Raw genomic sequence first — 17,142 nt, 5'->3', positions numbered from 1 at the left:
ATTTAAAATGAATAAAGAAGTTTCGGGAAAATCTGCATCTTCGCAACCTTGAACTCATACTTATTCACTCATGCATATATATATATAGGCTATATATATATAGGCTATATATATATAGGCTATATATATAGGCTATATATATATAGGCTATATATATAGGCTATATATATAGGCTATATATATATATATATATGTATATGTATATGTATATGTATTGATGAACTAAATATGTGGTATTTACGCATTACTCTATCACAGGCTCACACCACGGCATGCATGGCAGAACAATAATTTGTTTGTTACTTTCCGCGATGTATAAGCTACATTCCTCTTTATTTTAAAGTTTAAATCTTTTTATTTCCTTGATTAAAGTCTGACAGTATTGTCATTGTATTTCTTTATCAGCCACGTGACATATGTTGCCTTGAAAAGGGCATTTGTGCACCTGTCACATGGAAATATTTACATCACAAGTCCATGAAGAAATCGACTCGAGAACGGTATATGTAGAATTGTTGTTAAATAATTTTAAGTCGTCTTTTACAAAGCTGCTTGACTTTCGATCAAAAATTACGTCGAAGGTATGGAGCGGAAATAGAACAAAATTAGCTACAAACTCCGTTGGAAACTTCAAACCGGAAATTAAATATCTAGGCGGCTATTTTTCGGAGTATTATTCACCTTTTGGTCAATTCGCTTGTATCTTCTTTTTTCATCCTTTTGAACATATGGGAATCGGGGAAGCTACATGCGTCCTTTACAAAGATGCGGTTACGTCATACTTTCTAGGACTATCAATGATGTCAATCGAAACATTAGAAAGCAATTGTCATTCAGATTACGATAGACTAAACAATGTAATATATTACCCGGGAAGGCAAGCGCCTTTCCACTTTGCCAAGAAAGTAGAAAGTTCTACTTAATTTGTATTTGTTTAATTTGTATTTGTTGATAATGGCCCTGGGCCAGACATATTCATTGTTTCTATTGATCGATAATTTGATGAACCCTGTTAGGAGAGAAGACAAAACAAATCATTAACATATTTATTATTTGACATTAATAGGTCAGTTTTACCCCTTTTTGCCTTCACAATTTGGGTCTTCCTAGATTATGGACCCTGGGGTCAATGGTGATTAATGGACTCGTTCTCCGCCCACTCCCCTTTTTCCCTCTTGACAAAAACAAAGGAATGTTTTAGACAACCCCCCCCCCCCAGGGTGGTAATAAATGTCAGGCCGTACAATTTCTCTATTAATATTCGATCAAGCCTGAAACTAAAAATATCTATTAAAAACAAATAGATATAAGATTAAACAAGCGACAGGTGCACACACCGTTGACGTACTATCTCAATGTAATGAGGTAGGTAACCCGAATTCTCTTTGAGTTATTGTTTTTGTTAACCAGCTAGATGTCGAGTATTTTCATAAGAAAGTTCCACAAATGATGGCAAACGAAAAAGATACATATTGGAGAAAATTTCGCTCAACTTGGACATTATTTTGATCTGCTTCATTGCTCTGATTGTAACAATATATATGTTTTAAAAGTACAAAATTCGATGACTGCGCAGGAGGCGCCCAAGCATACTGTACCATGTGACTTCCTTTACTTATTGCCCCACGAGGCGCCCCAGAGGCATCTGTCCACTATGTCGGTTCTTTATAGCGGAGGTGCTCATGCATGCATGCATCCATGCATCCATATTTGATTTGAAAGTAGGCCTACAGATACTGGTTTGGTTGAAGACGGGAACTTTTCATGATGCTAGTATAGTTTAATCAGTCGGTTAGATCAAGGGAGAGGGCAGAGAATGGGAATATTTAGAGAGGAGAGAGGTACGATGGGAAGCTTGAGAGGGATCCACGGGAGGGTAAAGGTCATGACACTCTGCTCCCTCGGAGATGACTGAAGCAGCCAACTCGAGACAGAAAGATGTTTCGAAAAGAATTGTGTACAAAGGGCTAACAATTGTTAGTGTAATTTAACAGAAGTTTAAAGAGTCACATCTTTTTTTTGTACGACGAAACGCGGCCCTGAACGCAATGTTTCCGCAGAAATTAAAGATGAGTTTCAAATTATGTTAGGCGGCTCTTTTATAATCAGAGCCTGTTTTAAGGTGCGCGTAAAGGCATATTATTCCTTCATTCAAACGTCTTTTAGACTATCATTTCAGTTTATTTACATATATTGAGCATTTTTGCAAGTTTTCAATCGGATAATTTCTTTTCATCATTTTTTTTTTCATTTTACATGATGCAACTATTGTTTACCTCTAGTTTAGGCCCAGCCGGTAGGTTCAGACAAAGAAAAACATAACCAAAGATTAGGACCACGTGATGGTTTCTTTCTCACTCATGATTGGTTTATTCAGTTAAAGATTTGATGAACAATTTAATAATTTATATGGGTAGAGCTTCTTTGACATGGGATTCGGCACGTGCCCTCCCAAACATCGTGCCCCCAAGGTGGCCCTCTCCCCCTCCAGATGCGATTTCTTGTGTTAAAAAAATACTCAAACAAAAAACTTTATCTCCCTCAATTAAAAACATATATATCGGACAGGCTAAGCCCGAAAATTCTTAAACATAAAGTTACTTCAAGTTGCAAAATATAGCACCAGATTGCAGCTAAGGACCCTTAATTAATCACTCCTCGGCAGTCACAAACAAACAAGAAGTATATAGTAAATAGAATAAACTTGACTTCCAATCATGCATAATTTCAGATTGTGTGGAATATCTGAAAGACTTAACAAGAACGTATAATATTTGTAGGGGATTGTGGTTGAAAGCGGATCAGTCGTTTGGTTTTCGCGCCATCGTTCTTTCTTGGGTGATTGTCATAAAAGTATCCAGATCGGTTCTTGGCCTTTTGGCTAAGATCGTGTGTAGTATCTGTGCTCTTTCTAAGGGGATCGTGATACACACTTGACGATGATCACACAGTCAGAGTGGATTTGACAGCGGATCAGTAGTTTGCTTTTCATATTTTCGTCCCCATGTTCTTTCTTGGGGGACTTTCCCTTAAAAAGAATTTCGGTAGTAATCCAAGGTTGCTTCTTTTTACGACATGTAGAATTAAAGCAGCATTTTGCGTCCTTTTCAATGATTTTTCTCAACCTCGCTGACTCCACTATGCCATAACGACATATATACATAACTAGCTTATCTATTTAAATCTTACTTCAAATGGTGGCATAAAAGTAAAAAAAATTGCAACTTTCAGCTTTGTTTTTCTCCAAGATATTTTCCGTTGGGATCCCAATAAACCTCGCCCATAATATGAATATTTAAACACTACGAACGTCATTGACCAATACGTAATACAACACCAAGCTTGATTTGTGTACAGTCTATATGGCAGTTGCACCAGGGAGTTCCATAACAACTCGATCCCTGGTTGTACCAACGCAAGGCTTGAATCTATTTTTAGCAACGGCTCATGACTAAACCTGCATCTCTGATTGGTTGAATTCAAACTAGTGGGTTTGGGGGAACTGTATGCGATTAATTTTAAATGTGGAATTTAGTGTCGTGGACACCTTTCTCATTATCTGCAAATATCCTTAATTACTCGCAAATTAACGATGTTGGCAGGGAAAAACTTGGCTGATATCTTAGTTTGCTGTTATGTGATTGATATATGTAAAACACTCGATGGACATGTCAAAAAGTAGAAAACGGCGACCAAACGCAAAATGCTGCTTTAAAGTATACTCTGCTTATAAATGCAATTAAAGGGAAAGAGAAATGCTGTACTGAAGAATGATTCTCATTATCTTCAGAATAAATGGAATCTTTGAAACATTTGGAACCATTGTATTGGAAGTATGTACTTCAGACAAAGAGGGAATCTCACACACACAATATTCGCCTACCCTCCCCTGTGTTTAGGTGGACCAACTTTTTGGGGTGGGGGGGGGGGGGTGGTGAACAGGGCATCCCTCGTTTGAATCCATCATAAAATATAGCTGGCTGTTTAGCATCCTCGTGCCTCTGTCGAGTAGTACATAGACATAAACTGTTCTGGGTTTAATTGTTGTACAGCGACCTCTATATACTTTGTTCCGAAGTCACCCATTTCCTCACAGTTGAACGGCACGTAGTGTTGTATTTTAAGCATTTTATTCCATTTGCTGTCCTGTTTTTCCAACAAAATGTTCAGACAAGTAGCTAACAGAGTCGCAGGTGTAGGAAGGTCAATAATCTGGTCAAACTCCGCAGCTCGATCATCGGGTAATTGTAAAGTTAATCATGATTTCATAATCATAAATCTAAAGTGACGGTAGCCTAACATGAGAAACATACAAGGCCTAGGCTATAGTTTAAGTAAGTAAGTAAAATTTATTGATATCAATCATAAAATGAAGATATAATAAAATGGATTTCGCAGCTTAAAAATATGCAAAATATATATACCAAAATATGATAAAAATATCATCTAGTTATATGACAGTTCAAAAGCTTTATACTCCTCGGTAAAACGAATGTCTAAAGCGTTCAGTACGCATACGAGGTAGGGTGTACAACCAACGTGGAGTGATGTAATACTTATGGAGAGGATGGTCAGGATCTACTTGGAGTCATACTCTAGTCATACTAGTAGTAATTGAACTGCTTAAAGTAGACCTACTGGTAGTATAGGATTGCCCCCACAAAATTTATTTCTGTGCCTGCAAGCAGTTTGGTTTGATTAGTAGTTTAACTCTCCTCAATAATGATTTGTGTCTCAGAAAAGCACACTGTGCAATTGTTTACTGAATGCTCCCATGCTCAAAGTATAGGTAGTAAACATTGTGCAAACCAGAGATGTATGTATAGGAAATGTTTTGAAGGCAGTCTGATCGTCGAGACGACCAGATATCTGTTCCAAAAACCATATACAGCTTTGGAGGTTGTCTGGTTTACATTAAATTCAGATTGCATTGTAATTGTTATTGATGAATTGGTATCACAACCCCATCACATCGCAAGTACTGAAATAAAATATAATTGCGGGCCTATGGTCCACACGAATGGGCATTTTTTTTTGTGGCCAGAAGCTTATGTATATTCCCTAAACCTTGCCATCACTCCTATAGTGTACATGTTGGTCATTCTTTGATATATTGCTACATTTTGATGACAAGTGTATGAATTTTCAATATCATAGTCTGGATTAACAAAGTTTCAATATTTCGTTCAATGTCGGTTGTTTCTCAAGCTCTATCATGAGTGCTTTCTTTCAAGGCATTAAACGACAGCTGGCAGGAAAACTGCTTTGATCAAAGGATTTACACTAGTTACCAAGGTCACATTTTTCTCTCACAAGAAAGTACAAAATATGGCTGCTCACATATTTTGGCAATGCAATAGTGTACTATAATAGATTCCATAGGAAAACTTAAACAAGACAAAACTAGAGCAATGTAGCTTTAATGCAGAATGTAAGATTAAACTTCATCCAAAATAAATACTTGCCGTTACCTTGCATGTGAAAATAGCATCCTTCTCAGAAACACATCCCTGTGGAAACTACATACATATTAATAGGCTATATTTTAACAAATAATAGACACAGAAATTCAATGATTGAAAATTCTCTTACGCAGTTGCTCTGCAGTCAAGACTTTATTCTTCAAAAGTAGAAGAAACAGACGAACAGTTTGATGCAAGATGGGAGGCCTACTTCAACAAACCAGACATTGACGACTGGGAGCTGAGAAGGGGTCTTAACGAACTTCACGGCCACGACCTTGTACCTGAGCCGAAAATAGTCATTGCTGCCCTCAAGGCTTGCAGAAGACTGAATGACAGTGCAATGGCAGTGAGACTGCTAGAGGCAATAAAGGTAAAAAGCTGTAGCATCATATTCACATTGTGAAACATAGCATTTTGAGGTATGAATATTTTGTAAAATACAGAAAATTACTGCAAGGATCTGTGTACACAAACTGCTGTATCTTCATCATACTGTACTATGTACAGTATTTGTAGCGATTTGCCCATTTTGCTGTTGGGTACCAGGCTTGGGGCGATTACATCTGAATGTAATCGATTACGATTACTTGAGAATGTATGATTACGATAATACGATTACAGCCTAAAGTTGAAGTAATCGATTACGATTACATTGTAATGTAATCGTGATTACAATTAGTGTTGCTACGATAATCGTTTTCAATATCGGTATCGGCCGAGCAAATATCGGCAGCATATCGGTATCGGTAAAATTTTGCCTAGTTGCCGATAACAGCAAACCGATATTGAACTTTTCTTTTTAACAGCAGAGCTACTTCTTTATACTTGCAATGATTTGTTACTCTGCCCAAGACGATCCATTACTTTAGCGTCAGTTAAACTCAGATTCATTTTCGATTAATATCCATGGAAACCTGACCCTCCGTAACCTCTAAAACACGTCTACGTCGCGCGAATATAACCAATGACCTTCGTGAACCTTGGCCTACACACAGCATTAGTGCAGCATATATACACTGTACTAACCATTCATTTGCTCAAAGGCCTCCATGAAAACCTTGAACATGATGCATAACTGCACAGTTCAGTAGTGTTTAAAACCGTGTTAAATTTCCCGCGAACACACTGCCGATGTCCCGCCGGTGTTCGCCCAGCGAACGCGCCGAGCACGCGTAGCGTGCAAGCATAAAGGCGTGGTGTCCAGGGGCCCGCCTTAGGGCCTTGGTGGGGTCATGGGGTAGAACCCCTCGTGGGAATCCTGGGGGGCGACATCCCCCCCCCAAAAAATTGGCATTTTTTGCGTGTCTGGCGATGAAAAAATTCGCAATTGAGGATGCAAAATACTGACATCTTTTTTTATTTAAATTGTCACGAAACTGATGAGAATTTTAAAATGACAAGTTAGAGTAGCTATATTATGTTATAAAATGAAAAGAGATTTAATCTGTCTTTCAATCTTTAAAAAGTGCAACTTAAAAAACTTCCGATATTATGAAACAAACAACGTTCAGCAAAGCCCTGTTTCTAGACTGCCTAACAATGAATAGCATGCACTCTGCCTACATTTTTACAGCTGCAGTTTTTAACCCTATACCCAACTACCAGGGTGCATGTGCTGCAAATTTACCCAGGTACCTTCCCAAACAACTGCGAGCTCATCCCACGTGTAACACCTGTTTGTTAACATTTTTGGCACGTTGCCAAGGAACGTTTTAGTTACGTGAGATCCGTAACCGTGGAGGTGGTTAGGCTATTTGCTATACACTTAACTATGGTAGGATATTATTTTTCCGTATTTTTGAAAATTCTAGAAAATACTTTCTTTTCCCCCCGCTTAACAACAGCCGTGGCCTTACGGTATATTCATAAATGGATGTAATAGAGCCTTGTATACATGACATTAGTTGCATTTAGTACAATATGCCAGTTTTGCCTGAATTTTTCGAAAGTGTTTTGCTCGATCTTTTGTAATATTTGAAAGGTGTACCACCTTACTTTCCGTACACAATTGGTCATTTCTCTACTGATTTTCAGTTTTTTTTTCTCTATACGGTCAAGTGAATAAGTTGTACATTGAGTATAAATTCAATAAATTATAACTTTTACATTGTGATCGACAGTTCGTAACCTAATAAAGATGCAATTTGCAAGCATACCTTAACACTGTAGCTATACTTGTAAGTCTTTACGATGTTGAGGCTCATATCTACTGCGTCCATTTTATTATCGTGTGCAGCGCTGCAGTGAAAAATATTCCGGTTGGATTTCAATAACCATTCTCTTTTTCAAAATCAGGAAAAAAGCCATTCTTTTCAACTTAGGACGAAAGGAAAACAAAACACCATATTTTGTTGTTTACTTGAAGATTTATTTGTGAATGTATGCATGACTAAAAGTACGATTTTGCCTTTATTTTGTCTGATAAAAAATATCGGTATCGTATCGGTATCGGACCGATATTGGGATGATAATATCGGATATCGGCCAAAACCGATATTGGTGATATCGGCGCAACACTAATTACAATCATGATTACATTGTGGTTACTTGCACAATCCTCTGCATATCTGTTTAATATAACTCTCTGCCGGGAAATAGGGCAATGAAATAGGGCAAAGGAAGGGCATTTACAGTATATACGGACAAAATTGTGGAAGTATATCTACAATTCCTACCAGGCATTACACATTTATGCCTTAACACGTTTAAGATGTGTAACCCATAAGTCCAGTAAAAAATCCAATTTAGACAGACAAAGAGTAAACAGACAAATACTAAAGTAAAACAAATGAAGATTTTCATGCAACACTATATTTTGTAAACTAATAATTTCTGCATAGCAGCAAAACTAAAAACACTTTTACATTATAACACCAAAATAAAACTAAACAGCTTTGAAATGGGGCATTCCACAGTACATGGGACATGGAAGGCCAAAGTAAAAGTAAATTATTTTCATCAAAAAGTGGTCAACTCTGGTAAAGCAAATTCTGATCCACCAAAATACTTAATTTGCAGTGATTTTGTTTTAACAGAATAATTCAGGTGATAAAAAATCCTTGAATATGGTGATCAAATCCCCAGTAATTTATGTTTATTGTGCTAGAGAATTCTAGAAGCAGGAACACTTCTTTGGTCACATTAAAAGCCAATAGTAAGAATTAGTTTTAATCATTTCTACTAATTTTGCCCTTCTCATTCAAATTTCACTGTAATCATAAATGTAATACGATTACGATTACTTTGCCCTTGTAATCGATTACGATTACGGTTACTTTGTAATTTTCACAAAAGTAATCGATTACGATTACGATTACCACAAAAAATGTAATCGATTGTAATCGATTACGATTACTGATTACGATTACCCCAAGCCTGTTGGGTACCAGCAGTTTTCATAAACATATTAGTTTTAGTTATGATATTGTTTTGCTTAAAGACTGTATGAATTCTTTTCTTTTCTTCCTTTCGACTCAGGACAAAGCCGGCTCCCACAAAAACATCTACCCATATATTGTGCAGGAAATCCGACCAACTTTAGACGAGCTGGGTTTAAGCACACCAGAGGAGTTAGGTTTGGATAGAGCAGATGTATAGTTTAGCAATTGTGAATGGTGAGCATTGTAGCTTAACGATGTGACTTACATTTAATTCTTTGTGAAAGCTAGCTGTCAATAATTGGATAGCTGTTGGGAAATAAGTTGACAAGTTTTAACTACTGTAGCTTACCCTTGTCTTAGCCTTAAAAAGGTACAGTGTAGTACATATGCAGTACTTTTATGATATAAAAGCTCCACAATGGTGATAAAAATATACTTTATGTCAGTGAAATTCTGTGCTGTATTTTGCTCTCAATTGGCTTAAATAATCTTATCACATATATGGGTCATGAAGGTTTTTTTGAACAGTTCTTTAATTAATATTTAGTGTTACTTTGGCAGATGAAGCTTAAGCCTGTTCAAACCATATTTTTGTTAAATAACTTCTTGTACCATAGTAATGTTTTCTAAATTTAACTTAAGGTCATTTCTTAAATTCTGTTAAAAGTGTACACCTCCTGATTTCTTTGATTTTTCTCACTTTGCTTTTCTTGCAGGAAGCTGCTACTCGATAGTTCCCTTGAAAAGTGTCAACATAAATACAGAGTTTGTACTGGAATTGCAGTTTGGAGCTGATCACTTCTTCTACTGAAGTGGAACGGGAATCTTTATCCCATTCTTGATCTTTCGTTGTCTCAAGATTGCTTGGGTCTGAACACACACACACACATAACCTCTGAACACTATCATAATTAACGACACACATAATTAGTTTCATTTGATTTTCAATCGTATAGTAATGTCTCCCTTCTCAGTGATGCCCCTTTCACACTTGAGTGTTGTCTATATTTGAAATATGTCGCTTACCAAAACCAGAAAATAGACAGCAATAGTCGTATCAGATTTACTAATGAGTAATTTTCTAGTACTCGTAAGGTCTTGAATTTGACTTTTCTATTTTATTGACCAAAGAGATTTCATGATCATCTTACCTCAAGATGAGCCCAAATGGTGATAAAGCACAAGATCAAATTTAGTAGAATGATGAAATTTTCAGGTGGGAATTGCTCCCTCACTTCATGTGCAAGAATATGACGCTTGTCTCTGTATTTGGATGGCGTTTGATCATACAGGTATTTAATACTGGTTGCTGTTATCAAATTGAAAAAAAAAGAATGTGTAATAAAAGTGTTTATGGAAGCCTTTCCAGAAACTTTTTGTTTGTTTTCTCTCTGTTTGGTTGTTTTTTCATATTTTCTGAGACTGCAATAAGGCTATCCTGATTTAATGCATCTAATGGTGACCTACAATTGATAGAGGTTTTTATGCAGAATCGAACAAGCATCCTAATCCTAGCGATAATTAATTGATTTCTCACCCTAAGTCAAGTTTCAATTTCATGAAATATTGCTCTATTAGGTGGAATTGAAATTGATTAAAACTCAAAAAAGAAAGCAGAACAGTTCGCAAATTATAGGGCGCGACCCAACAAGTACGGTTCGTCCAGACTTAACAAAAATATGAATTCAAATTTCTTTGTGCTCGCTGATGAAAATCAAGTTATTTGTAACATCAAGTCCAGTAATTCAAACTATTGCATATTTAAGCATCAGAGAGAGGGGGGGGGGGGAGGATGATGGGCTGTGGCTCAGTCCTCATGCAACATCCTGGGTAGTGGGCCTAATAGTTTACAGACTGCTGCTGTAGAGTATATGCCATGGAAATAGCTGTAAGATTGTATCTCTGAAATGGAGTTTGGTAACAGCCGAACAGGACCACTATCGTACAATTAAAAATTCTTGATACTTACTCGAAAACTTAATAAAGCATAATCGAGAAACGTCTGTTTTGCTGACTTTTGCTATAAATTCAAAACACAAGGGTCTCAATATGCTGTAAGAGCTTGCCCTTAAGCTGTTGATCATTTTTACAGTGCCATTATGAAATATTAGCTGCAAACATAATTTTTCTCAATGCAAGAGACACGGTTGAAATATTTGCACATTTGGCGTCCCTTACTGCTATTTCGATATCTACCGTACCTCGGGGCCTAGCTGCTCTACCAACAAATCCTGGATCCACCTCTGGGCTTTGTGAAATTTTGAATTTATGTTAAAATTACTGTAAGTTATCATTCTAGGAAAACACATCCAACTGGTAAAGAAGAATATAGAGATTTTGTTTTGGTAAACTTATGTTTATTCAAACCTTTTATTATTCATCAACATCTGATGTCATACTTAGGGCTTTAACAAAATACATATTTTCATAAATATCTCTTATAATTTTACAATCTGTTTAAATGTAAACAAAACAAGCATGGTTTTATCGTATATGAAAGACACCCAAATACCAAAATATGGCAGCTAGTACCAAGTAGAGGACAATAGAGCATGTACTGTAGTCACCATGGTTATACATGATTAACAATAGAGCATGTAGGCCTACCGTACTCACCATGGTTGTACATGACGAACAATGACTGAAATCTGTCGACTGAAGCTCTACTGCCCCCAACATATTACTTTGCAAAATTAAATACCTACTGTATTCAGAGGTTGCGTCTACCCACCATCAACCCCAAACCACCATCACCACCACCCCAGTCTCTATGTTCCATAATATGGTTAACATCTGTGTAAACATAGACAATTATTTCACAGAGGAATAAAGATCTGTGGTAACACACTAGAATGACACCATTAATGCCACCATAGTTGATTGCCTCATGAAGTTAAGAGTAATAGTGCTCAAGTGCCTTGTCTTCAATGTAGTTCACTATTTACAGAAAGTACAAAAGAAAGTAAGATTACAAGAGTTTACTATTGAAAATAACGTTTTGTACTTGTTACAGAAAAGCCAAGCTATTGAATGGATTTTACGGGGATTTAGCCATACTGACTTCACAAACTGTAGTAGACATTTTCTCATCTTACCAGTAATCACCCATTTTCAATCATAATGTATCGTACGGTATCGATAAAGCACTTTCCAATTGTTACAATGTTCATTTAATCATACCAGCAACTTTCTGTTAACTTGCTTGATTGCAATTACGCCATTTAAAAGATAAAATTGTTGAAACGATAAGATCCACATATGCTTACTTAAATACTTTTTGCATATATGACCTTTGAACTCTATCAGGTTGAATACTGTTGTTGAACTCATATGGAATCCACATGTCAAAGAATGACATGTCAACTCTGCATTTATTGAGATGATCCTAAATTTCCTGTTGACCTAACAACCTTTGACCTTCACCAAAAACTATGTGTTATCCCATATACACCTATATATAGAGAGGAAGGAGGTAGCAAATTCAAACCTGTGTCAGGTTCAGTGTGTTCTGGTTGAGTCACAAGAAGTAGTGTCTTCTAGGCTGAATCACATTTCTGTGAGTTAGTCGAGTCTCTCCATTTATTTAGGTCTTTGTCCTTAAAGGGCTACAGACATCTACGAACAACATTGTCCTAATCACTCTAATATGCATTAGACATCATGAAAATAGATGCAAATCCAATTGAAATCCATCAAAGATTGACCTTTTTACAAGTCTTTACTTCTAGTTTCATTTATGAATAAACATTGGATAATGTATTGAGGAGTGACTGCATAATTTTTTGTTATGTTATTCCTTTGTCTTAACAACCTACATTTCAAATTCACTGAACACAGGTTTGTGGCCTAAGGTAATATTTTTGAAATATTTTATTGTCTTCTTTGAAAGGAGGACATCACATAATTAATTTGAGGATAACTTATTAAAGGCTAAAATAAGAAATTTTGAGCAGCACAACATCTTATGTCATAGTTTGCACTTATTTAATGAGTTTCCCCAATGTGTAAATCTCGGAAATGAAAAGAACTGATCAAAACATTTCAACAGATATTTAATGAGATAATCACACACAACAAAAGTACTGAATACGTCCGTAGACCTTTAAATGAAACTTACCTAATAGATACACGGGTTTGTTTCTGTAAGTTACTCATCCAGATTTATGTATCATTAAATATGGATTACTAATTTCACATTACATACAATGAACATTGCATATTCCTTCCACTAGTCTCCAAAATCTTGGAATATCCACAAATTTAGACTTTTTTTGCCATCGAACACCAGATATAGTGCATGTTCCAATAAGAAGAATCTGCTACGAATATCTGGAAATGTTGTCACTCGACATGATGAGTGATTTCTTCATCTGGGAGAAGAGATGAGAACAGGAGACAACCTCTCTTTGCTTATCTTTTCTTCCGACCTCCCACCATTTCTTCTCATCTCAAGTTTCAGTAGTCTTCCTCTTTTATGCATTTTTCCACAAGTTCTTTCAAATTGGGATTTTCCATGGCAGCTGCTATTCTCTCTTTATCATTGATTTGTTTGTTAACTGTAAAACCAAACAAAAAAAGACGTATATATACAGTGTATGTGCTTTATAGAAGAGTACATATAGTGCAACCCTGGTGAACATCAGTATAACCGAGCAACACATAAAATGATCATATATACAGTATGTATATATTCTTAACCCTTTTGACACAAACTTAAGAGAAACATTGCTAGCATCACCAACTTACTATAAAGATCATAACAAAAGTGTGCAAACTTACTACTTTCTTCTGTTGAATGAGTTCCCTCTGTTATTGTTATATCAACCTGGAAAATACAAAGTATAAAAATGGAGCGACTTGAATTCTACCAATCCTAGTGTTTACCATGTAACATACATATCTGAAGAAAGCAAAACAAGTTGTTGCAGTCTCGGGAGAGGAGTCTAAAGTGAATGGTTCTCCCCACCTCTTTGTGGAAAAATTTGACTTTGAAGATTACCAGCTGGAAACTTACATGTATTATGAAGTTACAAGCCCAATCTAACATGAAAAACAATGATTCCAACTGAATAGGTTAAATAAATATCCAGAAAGTTTACCATTGCATATTACAACTTTGTTGGAACTACTTAAAAGTCAAGATATTTATAAAAATCTTTGTAGATTCAGCAATTCACTCATGCGAAAAAGAAGAAAGCAATCATATTTGTGGAAATCTGTACATACGGTAGCCCTAACCCACCCAAAATCAGTGGCTGCTCCTTCAGACGCACTTGGTTGGATCATACCATTTTCCATTTGAAACATATATCTATTCAGAAAAAGGGACTCAGTTGAAGTATTGAAAGTGTTTATCTACAAAGCATGTGCTTCTGAAAATAAGACATGACAGTCTGTGGCTATTTACTGTAAAATCTAATGTGAAGGTAAATTGTGATGCCAAGTGCTGGCTACTTAAGCATAACTGGGAGTGGTATTATTTTAAAATCCTGTAGGTACTAAGTAATGGCAATACCTTTGGCGTATTAAATCAATTTATAGGTGACAATCAGTGGCAATTAATTGGTGGAAAGTATGTGGTTGAAACTGTGCTTACCTTATGTTTGAATGGGAGACTTCTTTCAAGTTTAACCCTGATGCATAATCCTGCACAGAAAAAAGAAAATGTTAAATCATTTAAGAAAATATGAACTCTATCAATTGAGTTCAGTTTTTGTATTGAAATATAGGAGTATTTTGAAGAAGCTATTCTTTTGCCCTTTTTTTTACCCTAAGAATCTCAAATGACACATTTGTGGACAGGTGGGGATTATTTGTATTGGGACAAAACCATACTTTGGGTAAAGTTTAGACACACATGAACCTTTAAACTGTCACTACTACTGTGTATGATAAGCACAGATTGGTACCAGGAAGTCAAATAATAGAGAATAGAAATGAATATGACATATTAAATATGATAGAAAAAAGGAATGATTTAAAATCCACTGGTATCAGTGAGTGACTACTGTATGAATAGGTCTATGGGTTGTTTTACATTGTTACAGTACTGTAAGTGTCTTACTAACCCACTTTTTAAATTTGGTAAGTAGGAGGGAAAGCAACTTGCTCACATTATATAATGGATATACTAAAGGTCTGTGTATATATGCGGTACAATTTATCTTGGTTACAGACATAACTGTACACCTAAAGAGAACTCATGAACTGTGCTGACTACAATGAGTAAAACAAGCACTACCCATACTAAGCTAAAAACTTAAAATTTGTTTTAGTTATTAGCATGATAGCGAGGTTAACTGACCTATAAGAGTTGCTAATGAGCAGTGTGGCACTGTTGGTGTGAAGGCTATATGCACTGTGTAGGCATCTTCCATGTCATGAAGTCTTGTCATATGGATGCCTTCCTCAAATACTACGTTCAATTCCTCAAGAGTGTTTGGTTTTTCAGGATCCTGAATATCTTTGATGATGTCTGCAACAAAATGTAAAAGAAATTTCCATCACAAATCATCTGAGTACATCTGGAAATTGCCATATATATGGTACACTATCAAACTGCAAATTCAACATTTATAACAAAAAGTCCAGTATTGTAACAAGTCACTGCATGATTTTGACTCAAGTTACATTTCCTGGTGACTTGACTTGACACTGAATCCAAAATGACTTGACTTGACTCAGTCGGAAACCCAAATGCATGAATTGGCTCTCAAGTCAGTTTTTCAAAGGATTTGGCTTACAAAGGCAATCACTGTATTCAACAGAGTTGAGTCTTCTTTGTGTAGGCAACATATTGAAGTAATTCTCTTCTGCTAATTCTCAACACTGAGCTTATAACTTATATAAGCAATATTGCAATCAATTGTAAAGCCTAAACTAAGTATGAGCTTACATCCAGGGATGTGTAGTCACACATTCCTGATCTACTGATGTGAAGATGCAAGGGGGGAAATCAGTAGAGCACACACATCCATGGTGTTTGGTCATCTCTGTCTTGACCTACAGTAAATTGAAGTCTCTACGACACTACATTGTCATGTGCTGTGAAAACTGACAAATCCATATTTGGAGTATAGTTTGGTTTTCAAATTTGTTATATAGAATAGGAAAAGTGCGCAGACGGCGAATCCATCTGCTTGGTAAGTCAATGTAGTCTTATAATTCTAAGATAGTTTCACACCTATTCTCAAAATTCTTAGTATTGGTAGCCATTCCACGAAATGTAAACACTGTCCGGTAGCCTAGCCTATTTCACATTCATGATCGAAATAACAAGTCACCGAAGCATTAGCAGGATATCGTTTTGTACCGACAGAATCTTACCATACACATCTGCAGCTAGAGACTGCAACTCGTCATCTTGTTTCTGGTTTTCTGAATCCGGGATAGACATTTGACTTCCCATTGCACATACGGAGGTCCCGTGTACAACTTTCAGGGAATTGGGCCTGCCAGTGCCAGTGGTAGTAGCTTTGCTTAGTTCGGGCTTGTCAATTTTCTTTGACGTCTCTTGCCGCAGTTCTAATGTCATATTTCTTATAAAATGGAATACACACAAAGTTGTTACTAGCATCTGGCAGTCGGAAGGAAACAATTACTACAGCATGAAGTCATCAAGTTAAAAATTCGTTATTCAATACACCGAATCAAACTTGAGTGATATAGGTGACACTGGACCTGCTTGAAGATAGCGGACATTAGTAGCGGACAATTAGAGCAGATAATAAGGAGAAAAGCGGAGAGCGCCATCCATTATCTAGCAGACAATAAGCAACGGTGAAGGTGCAGTGGTACTCAATAATTGTTTGTAAATCAAATTTAAGACAATTCATCCCACTAATGACATGTTTAAAATTAATTATCTTTCTTATAGGTATAGATAAGAAGTGTAATATGCAATAACGAGACAGAGAAGAGTCCCTTCTATCACTCTATTAATGTTTGATATCAGTGACATAAAATCTTTGGCCGTGGCTATTCTTACAACTAGTTGTAACAATTATTTATAAACTATTCTTACGACATCGGCGAATTGAAGCTCAGTAAAGAAAATAAAGCAACTTCGCATGTAGTAGGGATAACACAAACCCTAACCCCCAACCCTAACCCTAACCCTAACCCTAGGCTAACCCTAACCCTAGGCTAACCCTAACCCTAGGCTAACCCTAACCTAGGCTAACCCTAACCCTAACCCTAACCCCTAACCATAACCCTAACCCTAGGCTAACCCTAATCCTAACTCTAACCCTAACCCTAACCCTAACTCCTAACCCGAATCCAACCCTAACCCTAAC

General features: G+C 36.4%; 2 protein-coding genes and 1 pseudogene across 2 annotated transcripts; 2 read left to right on the top strand and 1 right to left on the bottom strand.

Moving 5' to 3' along the window:
* Positions 1–2,861: 2,861 nt before the first annotated feature.
* On the top strand, positions 2,862–3,070 carry LOC139979261 (U2 spliceosomal RNA; annotated as a pseudogene).
* A 991-nt stretch (positions 3,071–4,061) lies between these two features.
* Positions 4,062–10,217, top strand: LOC139978525 (cytochrome c oxidase subunit 5A, mitochondrial-like). Its single transcript, XM_071988816.1, has 4 exons — positions 4,062–4,241; positions 5,597–5,835; positions 8,943–9,079; positions 9,562–10,217. The coding sequence occupies exons 1-3, from the start codon at positions 4,163–4,165 to the stop codon at positions 9,060–9,062; spliced, it is 438 nt and encodes a 145-aa protein (XP_071844917.1). The 5' UTR covers positions 4,062–4,162; the 3' UTR covers positions 9,063–9,079; positions 9,562–10,217.
* A 943-nt stretch (positions 10,218–11,160) lies between these two features.
* On the bottom strand, positions 11,161–16,551 carry LOC139978524 (cytosolic iron-sulfur assembly component 2A-like). The gene is made up of 5 exons (XM_071988815.1): positions 16,172–16,551; positions 15,150–15,320; positions 14,442–14,491; positions 13,625–13,670; positions 11,161–13,401 (listed from the first exon to the last, which is right to left on the bottom strand). The coding sequence occupies exons 1-5, from the start codon at positions 16,419–16,421 to the stop codon at positions 13,301–13,303; spliced, it is 618 nt and encodes a 205-aa protein (XP_071844916.1). The 5' UTR covers positions 16,422–16,551; the 3' UTR covers positions 11,161–13,300.
* Positions 16,552–17,142: the final 591 nt, after the last annotated feature.

The sequence above is a fragment of the Apostichopus japonicus genome, chromosome 13, assembly GCF_037975245.1.
Source record: "Apostichopus japonicus isolate 1M-3 chromosome 13, ASM3797524v1, whole genome shotgun sequence".
In the NCBI taxonomy this organism is placed as follows: Eukaryota; Metazoa; Echinodermata; class Holothuroidea; order Aspidochirotida; family Stichopodidae; genus Apostichopus; species Apostichopus japonicus.
Note: the sequence above shows the minus strand (reverse complement) of the source record. Positions and strands in the feature narration are given on the sequence as shown.

Excerpts from the sequence above, each read along its gene's own strand:
- LOC139978524 (XM_071988815.1), bottom strand. The coding sequence starts at position 16,421 with ATGCTAGTAACAACTTTGTGTGTATTCCATTTTATAAGAAATATGACA. Across the intron at positions 15,321-16,171 it reads TCTAGCTGCAGATGTGTATG|ACATCATCAAAGATATTCAG; the intron begins GTAAGATTCTGT and ends ATTTTGTTGCAG. Across the intron at positions 13,402-13,624 it reads TCATTCAACAGAAGAAAGTA|TTAACAAACAAATCAATGAT; the intron begins GTAAGTTTGCAC and ends TTGGTTTTACAG.
- LOC139978525 (XM_071988816.1), top strand. The coding sequence starts at position 4,163 with ATGTTCAGACAAGTAGCTAACAGAGTCGCAGGTGTAGGAAGGTCAATA. Across the intron at positions 4,242-5,596 it reads CTCCGCAGCTCGATCATCGG|TTGCTCTGCAGTCAAGACTT; the intron begins GTAATTGTAAAG and ends TCTCTTACGCAG. Across the intron at positions 5,836-8,942 it reads GACTGCTAGAGGCAATAAAG|GACAAAGCCGGCTCCCACAA; the intron begins GTAAAAAGCTGT and ends CTTTCGACTCAG.